This window comes from Furipterus horrens, unplaced genomic scaffold (assembly GCF_987537825.1).
Source record: "Furipterus horrens unplaced genomic scaffold, mFurHor1.1.pri manual_scaffold_1, whole genome shotgun sequence".
Taxonomy (NCBI): Eukaryota; Metazoa; Chordata; class Mammalia; order Chiroptera; family Furipteridae; genus Furipterus; species Furipterus horrens.
The window spans coordinates 51,305,764-51,322,835 of NW_028327171.1; the positions used below are offsets into that span (position 1 = coordinate 51,305,764).

Here is a 17,072-nt window from a genome sequence, read left to right on the forward strand (position 1 = left end):
TCTGTTGCCCGGAGATGCCAGACAGAAAGTGTTGCCTATTTCGGGGAGATAAAAATATCACAACGATAGTCCCAATCTGTGACATGCCCGAAGAGAGATTTCTGACACACGTTTTTTTTTTTATCAGCCCCAGTGCCTGACTTCACATTTGGTAGACATTCGTGCGTTTCTGATGAATGAATGACTCAGTTCCCCCAGCTGGTGTGAATTGGCCCGGGTTTTTGTCAGCTGCTCTCAAGTTTGTACGTTGAATTAAGAGATTTTTTTTTTTTATGTCCCTGTATAAAGGCAGCTCACAGTAAGCATTTGTGGAAATCTCATCCTGAGTACAGAATACTAAGTACACCGCTGACAGTAACGATTATATTCTGGGTGGCCCATGTGGCCCTCTGTGGAGGCCTCTGGGACACGGAACCCCCATCCAAAGCCGCGACCCTCGACTGGGAGAGAGGCAGGGCCCGGGGGCGGGGGCACAGCGGGGCTCTGGCCTCAGGCGCGTCACACCGCACAAAGGAGACAGCTGGGAGGCGGCCGCGGGACCTGATCTTCGCTCGCCAGCCACTGGCAATTGCGGTTTCAGACCTGCATATCCCCTCCCCTCCCCAGCCAGGCCCGCCCGCCCGCCTTTCTGTCTCCTCTCTCCCTCCGTACTGGACGGCCCGAGTCCATTTCCGGGCTCCGGATATTTGGTATCGATCAGGGCGGGGGGGCGCGGGAGCAGGTGGCTGCGGCGGGGCAGCTGGGCCGCCAGCCTGGGGTGCCAGAGCCAGTCTCCCTCCGCCTTTGTCGCCAGCCCTTGCCCTGCCCTCTTCCTCCTGCGGGCCCGCGCGCGCTGCCGGCCAGGTTTGCGTCGGGCGCTGCTTGTGCGCGCGGGTTGAGCTCGGTGCGCGCGGCGGCGGGGACGCGGGTGACCAGGGGCAGCCAGGACCCCGGCCCATCATGGCTGAAGTCAGCATCGACCAGTCCAAGCTGCCTGGAGTCAAGGAAGGTAGGGGCCGGGGCGTGAAGCGAGCGCGGGGCCCCTCCCTTCTCCCAGTGCGGGTTCCCTCCGGGCAGGGGCGTCGGCGCCTCGGCCCCCGCGGCCCTCGCTCAACGCCCACCTTGTGCTGGCCTGTCCTGGACACGAAGGGAATTGAAATTAGGTTCTAGTGTGGGACTTTGGGCAAATCACTTCTGTCCTAAACCTCAGTCTTTTCCTGTGTAAGGAGATAGGGGGTAGGGGGAGAGGCTAACACCGCCCTCATCAAGTGGTTGTACAAATATTCTAGTGAACAACCAGGAGCTGGGTAAATCTGATTTATTTGTGTTCTTCAAAATCGAGGCCCAGCCTAGCTGGCTTGAAGGCTTGGTCGCGGGGAGGGTTTGACATTCAGTTCCTAGCCGAGCCTTTGTTTTGAAACTTGATTCTTTCCCTCCTTCTCTCTACTTTTCCTGGCCCAGCGTCTGGCTGGCTGACTTTCCCACCTTCCCCAAGGTTTAAAAGTTTAGTCTTGGCACTGCCCAGCGCGGCGAGCTTATGGGAAGCTGCTATAAGCATTTTCTTGAAGAAAGCACTGAATGAGGGGAAATGGGGGGCTGAATGGTGACCTTGATTTTTTAATGGCTTCCTATACTGATGTCCAGGAAAATAAGCTTGATTAGTACTGATCTGGCTTGGCTACCAGCAAGTAGCCCTTTGACGTCCCTTCCCTTGTTTTCATCAGCTGCCCCAAGACCTAGCATTTCTGGTTGAGATCTTGGGTGCTGGATCACCTTAACCTTTAGTTAGTTGTCTTTGGCTGTTCTTTGTCCCTAGGAAGCATAGAAGTTCCAGAGAACTATCTGGGTTTGCAAAGGTTGTCTTTGTTGTGGCTGTCATCTATTTCAAGTGAGCATTGTAGCTTGAGGTGTCTTGGGAATGTAGAATTGAAAAGAATCTTTGCTTTCTTGAAACTGCATGTCTCTTTGCCAGCTAATTTGCCTCAGATGGTCTTGTGGGTGCTCAGGTTGACCCCAAAATCCCAAGAAAGCTTGACCGTTTTGTTTCCCAGAGATCCAAACACTGGGAGACGGAGTCACAGGTTTTATGTGGAATTTGTAATGGGGCTGGGACTGTGCCTGGGCCTGTCCTCTTGTTTCTGAAGGATATTAGAGTTTAGGCCTGCAATTTTGACCTTATTTTTCAGTCCTTCAGTTCCCATCCTAGCTTTGGTGAAGATTATGGCATTCACATGTAAATGTAGTTTTCACAGCACTCTCAAGACTAGAGAGCCTGACTGATAAGAAAGGCAAATTTACTCTTTGAGAGTCTTAGTGTTTGAAATTTTCATCTTACTTTAGCCTTTTGGGTCTAATGGGGGGTGGGGGTGGTGTGTGTGTGTGTGTGTGTGTGTGTGTGTGTGTGTGTGTGTGTGTGTGTGTGTGTTATGTCAGCTGTAGGGAGAGTGACCCTTGTGTGTAGTGCTTCCATGAGGGTGGGTCATATGTAGGAGAATTAAGAGTTCCAACACAACCTTAACATGTAAAGTGTATAGTATGTAGTGCTGTGATTTTTGCCTAGCCCCCTCTATGTGTCATTGACCTGGAAGAAACTTGATACTGAGTTTATGTATATGCATTTATATTACTCTTAGGACTTCTGGTTTCTAACTGAGACGTGATTTATTTTAGTATATTCATTCTCAAGGGATGTAACAAACACTTCCTTCTGAAAATGCGTGATGTTTCTATTGCTAAGCTCTGGAGTTTAACACATATGATTGGCTTTGATGTCACATAATATGGTGTTTGGCAACCCAGTTTATGTAATATGGTAAAGTGTTAAATTCCGTGTGGCTCTTTCATTAAGTTAGAATTAAGTATTGGTGGATTTTGAAGATGGTTAGAAATTGTTGAGAAGACCATTGTCTTTGTAAACATTTGACTTTTCTGGTTCAGAGATTATCAAAGGAAATGATGTATTATATACTAACAACATCCTAATGGTGGTTTAGTTTTTGATGTGGGAAGTCTTCAAGTCTAATAAAGTGTATCTTTCTCTAATATAACTCTTAATTATGGCACGTTACTCCCTAACAATGTCTTTGGACCCTAATTAAAGAGAATAAAGCTTGTGCCTATGATTGGGTAAAACATACACAAACATTGAGACTGCTCTTTTTTTTTTAAATTTATTTTTTAAATATATTTTATTGATGATACTATTACAGTTGTCCCAATTTTTCCCCCTTTGCCCCCCTCCTCCTGGAACCCCCTCTTCGCTCCAGCAATCCCCACCCCCTCGGAAGTGGGGCAGAGACTGTTCTTACTGCTGAAACTCCAACTTAGTTTGAAAAGGAAGTTTAGTTTGTTTAATATTCTGGCCCAGATATTTAAACCCAATTTTGAAAAAATCCGTCTACTCTTTTCCTTTTAAACCTTAAGTAGGTTTATATACAATTACAATTTGGGATCATGGGGTAGATTACAACAGAGATTGAAAATAATAATGCAGTCCTCTTTCCCACTGCATTATTTCTTTAGGAGGGGGTGGGGAGCTCTGTGACCTTTGTTGTGAATATCTCAACAGCGGTCATGGGTAACAGCTGACATCAGGGAGAGACAATGTTTGAAAATTTTCTTTTCTAGGTTAAAGCCCAGTGCTTGTTTACTTAGTTTTAAGGCAGTCAAAGATATTCATCATTTGGACAGACTTTTAAAAAAACAAACAAACTAGGGCAGTATTTTTGTCTTGGGTAATCTCTCTTAAAATCGGAGACAAAGGGACGCATTTGAGTTCATATGTAGGTGAAAAGAATTAAGTAACTAAATGTCAACACACATCATCATTTCTGGTTTAAAAGCATATTTGGAACATCTGCATATTTTCTGTTATTAGCTGCTGTTGCCAGTGTTTGGGAATGATGCTTTATTTCTTAGGAAACATTGGAGGTTCTATGCAACAACATTTAAAATAATTCCCAGCCATTTTTTTCATCACTATAGAACTCAAACACATCATGCACTTTGTGAATGTTAGACGAAGGTACGGTGAGGTTCCAACAATATTCTGTAAGTTTCTTAGTTTATATCAAACCTGGGAACATATTTTTCTAAAAACAAGCTCTTTTCATCAATGAACAAACTAAGATTTTTGGTCAATGTTAGCCTCCTTGCTGAATTGTTTTTCTGAGACAACAGTCCAGGCGCCCCACTTTCCATTTTGCTCTCTCCAGTCCTATTCCTGCATGACTACTTAATTTTAATTGCTTACTTATCACTGTAGTCTTTCCTTTCCCCTTATCTAATAATGGTTTCACATTATCTTAAACTTTTGGTTTAAGGGCATTAGCTGTCTAGACCCTTTTAAACTTTATTAACTCCTTTGCAATTTCCCCCACTTTCAGCCATGCAGCACTTATATTCTAACCGTTCCATCTTCTCCCAGGGCCAACCATTTTTTTCCTTTCCTTGTATTAGCAGTCTTATCCTTCTTCACCATAGTGTGTGTGTGTGTGTGTGTGTGTGTGTGTGTACTCACACACTTATCATCTGAAATCCAAGCACCTAGTAGTCACTTATTTCTTGAAGTAAAGTTAGCCAGCTGTTCTGAGAGCAAATCCTTTTTTCTTTAGTGAAAGAGAAAAGTTAATACATTTTCAGCAATGTACCTAGAAAGCACTGATTCATTTTGGGTTCAGACCACCCCAGTGGCATAAAGTAGTAAATTAAATTAATGACATAAATCCAGAACTTTTAGGAGAGACATACAAAATCATGTCTGGTGCAGTAAGTTAGGCAAGTAGTCCCTGTGGATCTACAGCATGTCACTAGGCATCTAATGTGATGGTAGTCTGTGAGATGGACTTAATCTGGTTCCTGGGCAAACTCCCTTTCTCTTTGCTTCAGAATTCTACAGCAGAATTTTTTGGTTGTTTTTCAATAAGACCATAGCTGGATCTCCTGAAGTTGGAGGTTAGTGTCTTAGCTTTTTAATCCTCATCTGGTTTCAGGTCTTTTACTTAGCCAGCAAATATTTAGCAAATATTTGAATGTATGAAAGAATGAATACATTAACAGATGCTCTCTATTAGTGCAGGAATTCTACCTTTGGCATAAGTATTTTATATTCCTTCTCAGAGTGTAAGCTCTTAAAGGACAGACGTAATGTCTTTTAACCATGGCTATCATATATCATAATGCCAGTATTAAATTTATAAAAAATAAATTTTTTATGTTTATTTTTCTCATAGGTGCATATTATAAGTAGAAATCATTCAACATAGATAGGTATAACAGAAAGTAAAAAAAAAAGAAAAGAAAAATTAATTCCATGCTTTTCCTTCTGGCCTTGGAAGTAATCATTATTAAGGATAAAATTTTAGTAAAAACATTTTTTAAAATGCTGTTTTGTGGTTTTGATTTTTTTAAAAATTATTTGTTTATTTTATTTTTAGAGAAAGGGGAAAGGAGAAAGAGAGGGAGAGAAACATCACTGTGTGGTTGCCTCCTACTCGCAACTGGGGACCTGACGTGCAGCGTAGTCGTGTGCCCTGACTGGGAGTCGAACCAGTGACACTTGGCTCACAGGCCGACACTCAATCCACTGAACCACAGCAGCCAGGGCTTTGATTTTTATTTGAGTTATAGGTTTGATTTTTTGCCCTTAAGTGCAAAGCAATGTCACATAATTTGCCATCTATTGAGGAGGGGTACTATCACAATAAAAATTGCCCTGTGGTGTATGGTCTTCACTGTGGTGGAGAGGCAGTCATCCGGAGTTCAAGGAGATGTAAAGAATCCTCTAAATGAATACGAGGACCCCCAAAGCCTCTCACCTAGGGGAGAAAGAAATCTTTCAGTTTATTGCTATATGCAGTACTTTATTAAGTGAATCAATCATTAAAAAAAAATAGATATAGCTTTTATTTGGAAAATAAAAATTCTTTAAATAGCATTTCTGAAACCATTAAACATTTTTGTTTGTTTTAATTAACAGGTACTTAAAGGGCAACTTCTCCCTTATGGGAAACTATAAAGTCAGTTGGTATTTTTAGAAACAATCTCAGGGTAGAAAGCATTAAAAACCACTGATTCAGGCCAGCTGCCTCATTTTCCAGATGAAAATCTGAGGCCAGGTTGAAGTGAGTTGTACCAAACCACAGAGGCTAAGGAACTAGGACCTTGGACCTTGGGACCTAGACTTAACTTTTAAAACTGAATATTCAAAAGTTCAGTCTTCCCACCCTCTCCCCTTTCTCACCTTCTCTGTCCTTTCTCACTTTTCTCTCCCCTTTCTCACCTTCTCCCTGTCTCTCTCCCCTTATCTACCCCTTTTTCTCTGTTTACATTATTCTGTAGATATGTGAGATCCATTCCTGACGTGTTTCATAGGTTTAAAATAGTAGAATAAAAATGATGAATGACAAAACAATTTCACATTTTCTAAAGTTATTTTAGGGATAGTGTTGGATGTGAAAGTTAATGAATTAACATTGGTTTTATTGTATTTTCATTTAAAAACTTTTTTTAGGTTTTATTTTAATTCAGCAAATGAATTACTGGGTGAACTACAGGGGTTTACACTCCTGTTTTTTTCTACCTAAAAAAGACATTTCCTCTCTGGTACGCTCAGCTTGAAGGGACTAATGTTTAATGGCATGGACACTTGAAGATTAAATATATTAGAGAAATAAACTCAAAGAAAGTCATAGACTGTGGTTTTTCCTCAGTTCTTAACCTCAATAAAATCATAGGAGTTTTTTGAGATAAATGAATTTTGTCTCAGTAACAAAAAGCAATATGATATTCCCTTGCTCATAGAACACAGAGATTCCACAAAACTTAAATAAACTGTTTGAAATTCTACTTCTCTAATTAACAGGAGCATATCTTAAAATGAACTACCCTGCCCTGTAGGGGGGAAAACAAACCTTATAACAGGTTATTTGCAATTTCAAAACTAGCCAATGAAAGGGCTTTGGGATTAATGTTTTAACAGATAACCCATTTAAATGTGTCCTCTACTTCAGACTGTAAAATTAGGATATCCTAGATCTTGGATAAGACCTACAAAAGATAATTGGTTTTTATATTCAGAAGGACCTTGGGGATTATTTAGACCATGTGTTCCCAGATGTGTGAATTTTTAAACCAGTATAAAGGGGTTTCTAGATAGTACTTTTAAAAGGACATCACAAACACACACACACACAGAACATTTATTTTTGCCATCAATTTATTTTAAAAAACTCATGCATATTAAGATTTGCAACAACATGGATGGACTTCTAGGGCATTATGCTAAGTGAAATAAGTCAGAGAAAGACAAAGTATAATCTCTATTACATGCGGAATCTAATGAATACATAACATATGTATGTACATACATAACCAAGGTCACAGATACAGAGAACAGATGTGGTGGTTGCCAGGGGTGGGGTGTGGAATGGGGGTGTGTGAGAAATGGGTGAACTGGCTGGTTGTTAACTTAAATTGGAAAAACAATATTATGTCATAAAGAATTTATTTCTATGATTACAAAAGAATGCATGTAATATAGAAAATTTAGACCCCTACAAGGACAAAATTTAAAATAATCTGTAATTCACCAGGGGATGTGGAGCTGGTCTGCAAAGATGACTCTGAATGAGCCACGCCTCCTGTAGTCACGCCTCCATGTAGTCCCTTCTCCTTGAACTCAGGTGGCTCTGAGACTTGCTTTTGACCAGTGGGAGATAGTGGAAGTGATGCAGCATGACTTCTGAGTCTCAGTCACCAGGAGCCTTGTGGTTTTAGCCTGGGTCTCTTGGAACACTTGTTCTTGGCAAGTGCCCTTACGGAATCCATGCTGGTAAAGCCAAAAGCCCAGGGAGAGCCCACATGAAAGGGCTCTGGCTGACAGTCCCATCTGAGCTCTGTGCCCACAGCCAGCGTCAACAGCTAGCGACACCTGTAATGTGGACGTCCAGCCTGGCTGAGCCATTAGGTGACCAAGGCCTCAGCCACCACATTCCATGTGAGAAACCCCATGGGAAGACTGCCCAGCTAAGCCTTGTTGACCCACAGAACCATGAGGGATAATCATAAACTATTTTAAGCTACTAAGTTTTTTTGGTGAGGGGTGTTGTTATGTAGGAACAGATACCTGGCAAGGGTGTGGGCTGATTTCAAAGTCAACCCGTTTAAAGAGAGCAAGAGAGCTAGACTCTAGGGCAGGTGGGCTTGATGTGCATTACTGCTCCCTCGCACACACTCTGTTTGACATCAGGCAATGTACTCGCTGCTGTGAACCTCAGTTTTTTATATTTGTGAAGTGGAAATTGAGAGATTAAAGTATTCCAGTGTCTGGCACATTGTAGGTACTAAGTAAATGTTAGTTTTCATTTAAAAAATACACATGTTAATATATATAGGTATGCATATGACAGTTGGTAACTACACACTATCAGAAACAGTGAAAACCTTCTAATAAACTAGAACCAGTATATAACCAGTATTATTTATGAATCAGTGTTTTTTTTTCTTTTTAGTCAAATTAACTGAGGCATAATTTACATACAGTAAAAATTTATTCTTAGTAAATAGTTTTGTTTTGACAAATGTAGAGTCTTGTAACCACCACAATAATCAAGATATAGAACAGTTACATAACCTCTAAACTTTTTTTTCCCCCACCTCCGCCAGCCGCTGATTCATTTTCTGCTCCTATAGTTTTGCCTGTATGATTCATATAAATGGAATCATACAGTAAGCTTTTTGAGTTCGGTTCCTTTCACTTAACATAATACATCTGATATTATGCTGTATCAGTAATTTTGTTCATTTTTATTGCTGAGTTCCATTGTATGGCTGCACCACAATTTGCTTATCCGTTCACTGGTTGTTTGCACTTTCTGGTGGTTATAATAAAGTCTCTGTCAGATGCATACAAGTTTTACTTTTTTGGAACGTAAGTTTTCATTTCTCTTGGGTAAGCGCCTATGGTGTGATTAGTGAGTGTAGGGATGAGTGAATATTTAGCTTTACAAAAATCTGCCAGACTTTTTCAAAGTGGCTGCATCATTTTGCATTCTTACCAGCAATGTACGTGAGCTCCAGCTGCTATGCATCCTTGACCAAACTGTATTTTCAGGGTCTTTCTTTTTCTTTAATTACAATTTTAGCTGTTTTAGTAGGTGTGTAATGTAATCTTACGTGACTTCAGTTTGCATTTCTCTAATGACTAATGACTAACTCTTGTCTTGTAGTTATTTGCCATGACACCATTTTTTGAAGTGTGTTCGAAGCTTTTGCCGTTTTATAAAAGAATCAGACTCTTATTTTCAAGTTTTGAGAGTTCTTTAGATATTCTGGATTCAAGTCTTTTATCAAATGTGTGTGTGTGTGGTTTATCCAGAAGGTATCCCACCATGTAATATGAAAAATAGAGATATTTGTTGAAGATGCAAGATACAAAAAACATTAGACAGAGGACAGTGATGCCTTAGCCCCCATCAAAGTAGGCCCTGTGAGGCCTCACACAGTTCTCCCATTAGCTGCCTCATCGTATTTTCCTGAATCTCACTGATAGTCTGAAATCTCTTCCCTTTCAAAGGTGATTTTAGTTTTGGGAAAAGCCAGAAGCCGCAGGGTGCCAAATCTGGACCGTAGGAAGGCTGAGTCACCTGGGTGATTTGATGTTTCATCAAAAAACTCTGCACAAGACATGATACATGAGCAGACCTGTTGTCATGATAAAGCTGCCAGTTACCAGTTTCCCATACCTGTGGGCTTCTGAACCATCTAAATAGATTCGTTGCTCTGCTTGCTCAGTTCTTTTTAATGTGATGGCCACACAGTACTCATGCTCAGTAAACAGCATGTCCTGCCCCCACTGACTAGTACAGTGAAGTTGTCATTGTTCATGCATGTGCATTCCACAGCTACATTGATGTTGTGCAAACCATTCTTGTTATATTAACAATGGCTGAACTTTTTCCAAAATGTGTGTGTGTTAGCCTTATAAGAAACTGTCAGTGGTTTTGACACCTTGGTACAACATGAGAATGATCTGGGGAGCTTTATTATACATACATTGCTGGCCCTACTTGATATCAGTTGAATTTCCTAGAGGTGGTCCCAGGAATCTGTAGTTTTCATACCCAGATTATACGCTTGGGTTTACCCAGTGGTCATTCAGCTTATCCTCACTGAGAAATCTGTGGCACCCTAATGCTACCCTATTCTTATTTATTTAAGTTTTTACAGTGGAAGCTCATTTCCTATCATTGTCAAAGAGTGAGTGGTCTATTTTTTCTTCCAGTAATTGAAATTTGTTCCCCTAATATAGGGATCAGCAAATTACGGCCTTTGGCCCAATCCAGCACACCCACTGCTTGTTTTTATATATAGTAGGCAGGTGAGCTGAGAGTTGTCTTTACATTTTTTAATGATAAGAAAGAAGAAGTAGAATGTTTTTGACATGTGAGAATGATATGAGATTTCAGTGCTTATAAACAAAGTTTTATTGGAATATATCCTTGCTCATATTGCTTATGGCTGCTTTCATGCTACAATGACAGATGGGTAATTGTGGCAGAGACCTTAAGACCAGCAAAGATTGGGGAGAAACAAGATGGCGGAGGAGTAAGTGGAAGCTACACTAACTTCCTCCTAGAACTAGTCTGGATTTACAATGTAATTTTGGAGAAATCATCTGGAATAACGAACCGAACACCAGCTGGAGAGAAGTCTTATAACCACGGAGAGACAGAAAAGGCCGCTACATCACAACGTGACCGGTAGGGAGTGCGGAGACGTGGAAGGGCTGGCTGGGCTCCCACGGGTGGCAGCTGAAGGGGCTGAGAAACAGCTCAGCAGCCGGGGATTCCCCCTGAGAAGGGCAGGGTCTAAACCCCCAGCTGGGCTTCCCAGCCTACAGCGACAGAGTGGAAAGTAAAATAGTATCAGCTGTGAAAAGCGAAAAGCCACAGGCTTTCTTGCTAGCCGGAGAGAAACAGCAGGAGAAAAAGAGCTCTTAAGTGGATCACATACGAAAATATTTTGGCCACCACTTACCCTGGGCTCAAGCAGAGGGAAGGCAGAGAGGACTGGAGACACTTGGGGAGAATTTGGCACGGTGGCTTTGAGGGGAGAACTGGAGGAGCAGCTGACTGGGTCCCAGTGCTGACTCATCCCCAGTACTGCGGGTAGACCATTCCCCTCCAAGTGGCGTCAGCCTGAGGGGAAGCAAAAGCCCTGCCTACAGGAATTAAGCTGCCACACCCACAGTCCTTAAGCCTGACAGCTAATCACAGATTGAATAGATTAACAATCAAAGAAGACAGACAACAGCAGTAGATCCCTGGAAGTCTCCAACAGGCTGCCTAGGCCCAGACTGGTACATGATCTGACGCCACCAGAGGCAGATCCAGGAAGTGCAGATCATTCCAAGAAGCACCAACAAACAATAGGAGTCAAAAAAATGGGGAGACAGAGAAACAACCTCCCATCAAAAGGAAAGGTAGAATCCCCAGAAAGAGTGCTAAATGAAATAGAGGGGAGCGAACTATCAGATATGGAATTCAAAACATGGATTATGGAGAAGCTGAATGAGCTCAGCGGAAACTTCAAAGAACTCCAGAAAAACTACAAGGAACTCACAGAAAATTACGTGAGCATGAAAAAGGACATAGAAGCTATCAATAAGAGCCAGGAGGAAATGAAAAATACGATCTCTGAATTGAAGAACACAGTAGAAGGAATTAAAAGTAGGCTAGAGGAAGCAGAAGATCGGATCAGCGAGCTGGAGGACAACCTACACAAAAACTCCCAGACAATGCAACAAAATGAAAAAAGACTGAACAAGACTGAAGAGGTTCTAAGACTGCTGCAGGACAACATGAAACGTAATAATATCCGTATCATAGGAATTCCAGAAGGAGAAGAAGAAGAGCAAGGGATAGAAAACCTCTTTGAAAAACTAATGACAGAAAACTTTCCTAACATGACGAGAGAAAGAGTCACGCAAGTCCAGGAAGCACAGAGGGTCCCAATGAAGATGAACCCCAACAGGCCCACTTCAAGACACATCATAATTAAAATGCCAACATTCAAAGACAAAGAGAGAATCCTAAAAGCAGCAAGAGAGAAACAACTAATAACATACAAGGGAGCTCCAATAAGGCTATCATCAGATTTCTCAGCAGAAACACTACAAGCCAGAAGGGAATGGCAAAAAATATTCCAAGCAATGAAAAACAAAGGCCTACAACCAAGAATACTCTACCCAGCAAGGCTTTCATTCAAAATGGAAGGTGAAATAAGGAGTTTCCAAGACAAAAGAAGGCTAAAAGAATACATCTCCACCAAACCAGCATTGCAAGAGATGCTAAAGGGTCTGCTTTAAGAAGATGAAGAAACAGAGAGACAGAGAGGAACACGAGTACAAAGGGGGAAAATGACAATGAATAAGTACTGAAAGAAAGAAGGAACTTCTACCATTTGCAACAACATGATTGGAACTAGAGAGAATTATGCTTAGCGAAATAAGCCAGGCAACAAAAGAAAATTACCTTATACTGTCACCTGTTACAGGAAACTAATGAACAACACAAACAAATGAGCAAAATTGAACCAGAGGTATGTAAACAAGGAATAAACTAACAGTAACAAAGGGGGAGATGGGAGGGAGAGAAGGGGTAAGAAGGGGAAGGGTCTAGTCAAAGAACATGTATGAATGACCCATGGACATGGACAACTGGGTGGGGACTGACTGTAGGGGGGGGCAGGGTGCAGGGAAGCAAGAGGGGGAAAAAAAGTGAGACAACTGTAGTGGAAAAACAAACAAACAGAAAATTTTTTAGTGGGGGGGGAATAAAAATATAAAGAATAGAAATGCAAGTTCAGTGAATATTAGAAGGACAAGGATTTTCCTTCCGATAAGACAGTCCTACAGATTTAGAGACTTGTATGTGGGTTATGTTACATAAATTAACATGTGTTTTCTGTTTTCAAAGGGCATAAGCCTACAATCTCATTACCTGAGTGATTATCTGTATGCATAGGCCTCACTTAATCCTGTCTGCATTGCTGCCTCCTGAGACTCAATGGTTTGGCTGAACTAAGTGGCTGGGTTGGTGAAGAACGGGGTGGTCTGTGGGCTTCACTTTAAAACTGGTTTCTCTTTTCTATCCTAATGGCTTGGACAGAAAAAGCCCAGAGGCCTGAGATGGGGGAAACCTAAAATATTTCCCTCAGTCCAAAATAAGTATAATGGGCAAAAGGGTTTTGGACAGGTGAGATGTACCTGGCACACCTTCCTCCAAAGAAGCCCTTCTTTTCCCTAATGTGGGACATTGAAAAATTAATACCTGTCTTTTGTCATCTAGTGGTTACGGATTAAATGATGTCCTTTAACCCTGTTGCCCCCAGAATACAACAAGGATGCCAGCCTGTCAAACCAAGCATGCCGTTGTCCAGAGACAGCCAACCAACCTGGAGTCTGCACGATCCTTCCCCTTGTGGGAAGGCCACCCTCCCCTCCACATCCCCACTCTTATTAGGGATTTCTTGACCCACGGGTAGGTAGGACGACGACCATGTCCAGCTTGAAGCAGCTAGAGGAGCTCGAGACCTTCATCCATTGTCCTTTATAAGATTGTAAAGGGTCTTAAGTCTGAGAGGGAGGAATTGTTATTTTTTATTGTTAAAATATTTAACTAATTAATTAATTAATTTTAAAAAAAGAAGAAGAAGAATATATGAAAGGGTGAGGCGGGAGAGCTTGTATGTACGACCCATGGGCATGGACTTGGAGAGGGGATTGTTGGGGAAGGGGGGTGCTGGGCGGAGGGGAGCAAAGGGGAAAAAAAATTGGAACTATTGTAACAATATAATCAATAAAATATACTTAAAAAAAAAAAAAAAAAAAAAAAAAAGACCAGCAAAGATTAAAATTTTTACTGTCTGGTACTTTATAGAAGAAATATGGTTTCTTTTAGATCACTTAAGTGAAATTTTTAAAAAGCCCTTATTTAATCTTTTTAAAAATATATTTCATTTATCAGTGTATCAGTTACTATAGCTATTATTTAATATACTGGTGCTGGTGGAAACTATTGTTGATAGAATTTTTATGACAGGCTATTTTATTTTTTAGAGTGACTTTTAGAAATGTAGACATATTTTCTTTAAGAAGAAAGAAATTTGAACTCCATATAAATTTCTCGGGGATTCAAACTCGATTAACTAATCAATAAGATCTTCTGTAAAGTAAAAGTATGCTAATACCAGCTCTGAGGAAGGGTCTGTGGAGTTTCATGAGTGAAGTGCCTAAATAAACAGACTGAGTTTTTTTTTTTTAGTTTGCTTTTGATTTTTAGCTTATCAGTTATTACCAGCTCTCTTCACATGGTGTTATTGACATTTGCATGAATGAAGTATCACTTGGTCTTCTTGGAAACTTGTGTAAGAAGTACCTAGGCTTATTTACCACCAGACTTTGAAGGCTTAGTGTGTAATGAGCATTTCCAGTCCTGATACAGCTCCTTACTGATCAAATACCAGGGGAGTCTCCACTGGACTTTTTTGGCTTTTACTTTTCTTATGAGTCAGAAAGGTTGAGTCACTTTCTATTAACTTTACTCCAGGACTTTTAACTACATATGGTAAAACTGCGAATGACTTATAAGGAGATCTTTTCCCTCTTCACTGCCTCCTCCTCAACAACAAAGTTTGTTTTCTTTATTGACGATATAGAGGATTACATGATTTTTAAGTATTCACTAATTTTGAGTAGCGCCTTCTGACCAAATACTTTAAAATATTAGCTTTTTTTTTTTTTTTTCATATTATGAGGTTCTGTAAAATATAGACTGTTTGGATGAGTAAATACTGTCAGAAAGTCATTGTCTAGATGGGAAACCTCAAGCAGCGGAAAAGAAAGAAGGAACTTGGTTAATATCCTCATCCTCCCACCTGTACATCTTGAGTTTGGTCTAACATCTGGGCCAACAGTTATCTGGGAAAAGACTGTTCACTCTCAGTGTCTGCAACTGCAAGTCACTTTTTGGCTTTATAAAAACGGTTTCTTACCCTGTCAGTGATTGTTGGATTATAACTTGACATGTCTGCTTCTATTGTTTTCCCAGGTTTTCATGGTCAGACCTTATTTTTTCAAATTAGACTTTAGTGTACCCACAAAGCATTTCTTCTTACTTTTTTTTTCCAGTTACCCCATTAAAGCTCCGCAAAATTATCTTTGTAAGATAATTCTGGCTGTGTGTATGTTGGAGGGTACAGACAAGGTTTAGAAAATGGTTAGGGAGCTATTGATAGACCTCACTTTACCATGCTTTTAACATCTCTGAATTCCAGGAACTTGGTTTCAAAGGCACTCAAACTCCCAAGCTAGAATAACTTCTGGAGCTTAAAGGCAGGGTTATTAAGTAATTTATAGGCCCAAACTGGGGCACTGTGTGAGTAAAAAAGGTGTGATCCTAATAATTTCACCAGAATAGGTATATACTGATGACCATACAACTGAAAGAGACATTGCTGAAATACTATGGGTAGTTGGATGTGACAACTGAGTGGGGTCCTTATTACAAAACCTTTTCTGGACATGTAATGTAAAGTTTTCATTGGCATTTAGAATCTAAAGGGCACCTGTCTCCCATAGACTGACTTGAGGTTCTTAATTTGTTTTCTGTTTATAATTGATTACTGAATGAAACATGATGACTCTTCTGCACAATGTATTATAGTAACAATCATTAGGGTTTTATTTACCTATTCATATTTGGGTATCAAAATACTATTTTTATTTTTTTGTGTCCTATTTATGGTTTCTCACCATATATTCCCCCCAAATGTGGGAAGCAGATGTTGAAAGGATTTGTGCAACTGAAAGGAGGTAAGAAATGCACACACTTCTGAGTCTTACTTTGCAGTTATAACTGTCACATTCTTTGCCATTTTTAATAGAGCAAGAGGCTACCTTTTTGTTGTATACATTTCTGCAATACATCTTTTCAGTAATTGTGTTCCTTCTAGAATTATTTTGCAGCATTTACTTCAGTTTACTGGTATGCTAAATAATATATCCAAGTTGAAATCAAGCTTGTAGTATGAAATTTAACTTCAGCGGACTAGCTTCTTTGTAAAGGGAAGTATCCTGAATGTAGACATGTGAAACCTGGTTTTATATCTTCTCTTTACCACTTACTAGGTGTAAGGATTCAGAGAAAACACTCAATATTTCTAAGCTTCGGTTTCTTTATTTGTTTACTGGAGGTAATATTTACTATGCTAAATACAGGAGCTTGCAGTGAGAGTTAACTCAAGAAATAGATATCAAAACATTTTGTAAAACACTGGTATTTATAATCTCTTGACATTACTGTTCAAGTTGCCCTGTAAATACTCCTTCTTTTCCTTCTTTCAGGCCATTTTTTCTGTGACTCCTAATGAGCTGCTTGGAATTTCTGTCTTCTTGCTGGCCAAATATAGGCTACATGTGTCCACCCCAACCTTCCCTGAGCTATCTCAAATGCTGATTCTCTGCTACATCTACCCTGCTTCTTTCTTGTGTGTGTCTTCAGCCCACTTAGAAGTACTTCCTTAAGCAGCATGTCTTGTTCTCTGTGTTGGTCTACTAGTTCTCTCTCAAGAAGACTGTTACCTGACTGATCTCAGTATTTCTTGGGGATCCTTTCACATACTGATACTCCAGAAGATGTGTCAGACAATCTGACAGCTTGTGCTCAGTAGGCCAGCTGACCTGAGCTAACTGAGCTAATATAAGAGCTGTGATAATGTGCATGAATTCAGTAGGGTAGGAACAGAGGACTGGCAAGTCATTTACTTTTTCTTATATGATTTTCCCCATCTCAAATTTCTATAAGAGGTTTATTGGTGTTAAGCTTAACTCAAGACTGAAATGCATAGTAGTCTCCTTTGGAGACTTTGATCTTACCTGTTTATGGATTGATTTTAATTATGTGTGAGCTTGTTAATGTATGACATTTTCAAAGAATGGGATATGGTGTCATTTTGTCACTGTTACTAGAGGATGTAGTTATTTTCTTAGAGGTGTTAGAATTCATTCCAAATTTTTGTTTACTGTTCTTTAG

The 17,072-nt window shown here is 40.4% G+C and overlaps 1 protein-coding gene across 3 annotated transcripts in view; it reads left to right on the forward strand.

Moving 5' to 3' along the window:
- Positions 1–553: 553 nt before the first annotated feature.
- The window catches only part of CCDC50 (coiled-coil domain containing 50), a 79,637-nt gene continuing 63,118 nt past the window's right edge, over positions 554–17,072 (forward strand). The window contains exon 1 of one of the 3 annotated variants that reach the window (XM_090275395.1): positions 554–988. In XM_090275395.1, the coding sequence (XP_090131521.1) occupies positions 940–988 (49 nt within the window). In that variant the 5' untranslated portion in view covers positions 554–939. The remainder of the gene's footprint in view (positions 989–17,072) is intronic. The other 2 variants (XM_090275401.1, XM_090275407.1) reach the window with 2 other exon arrangements.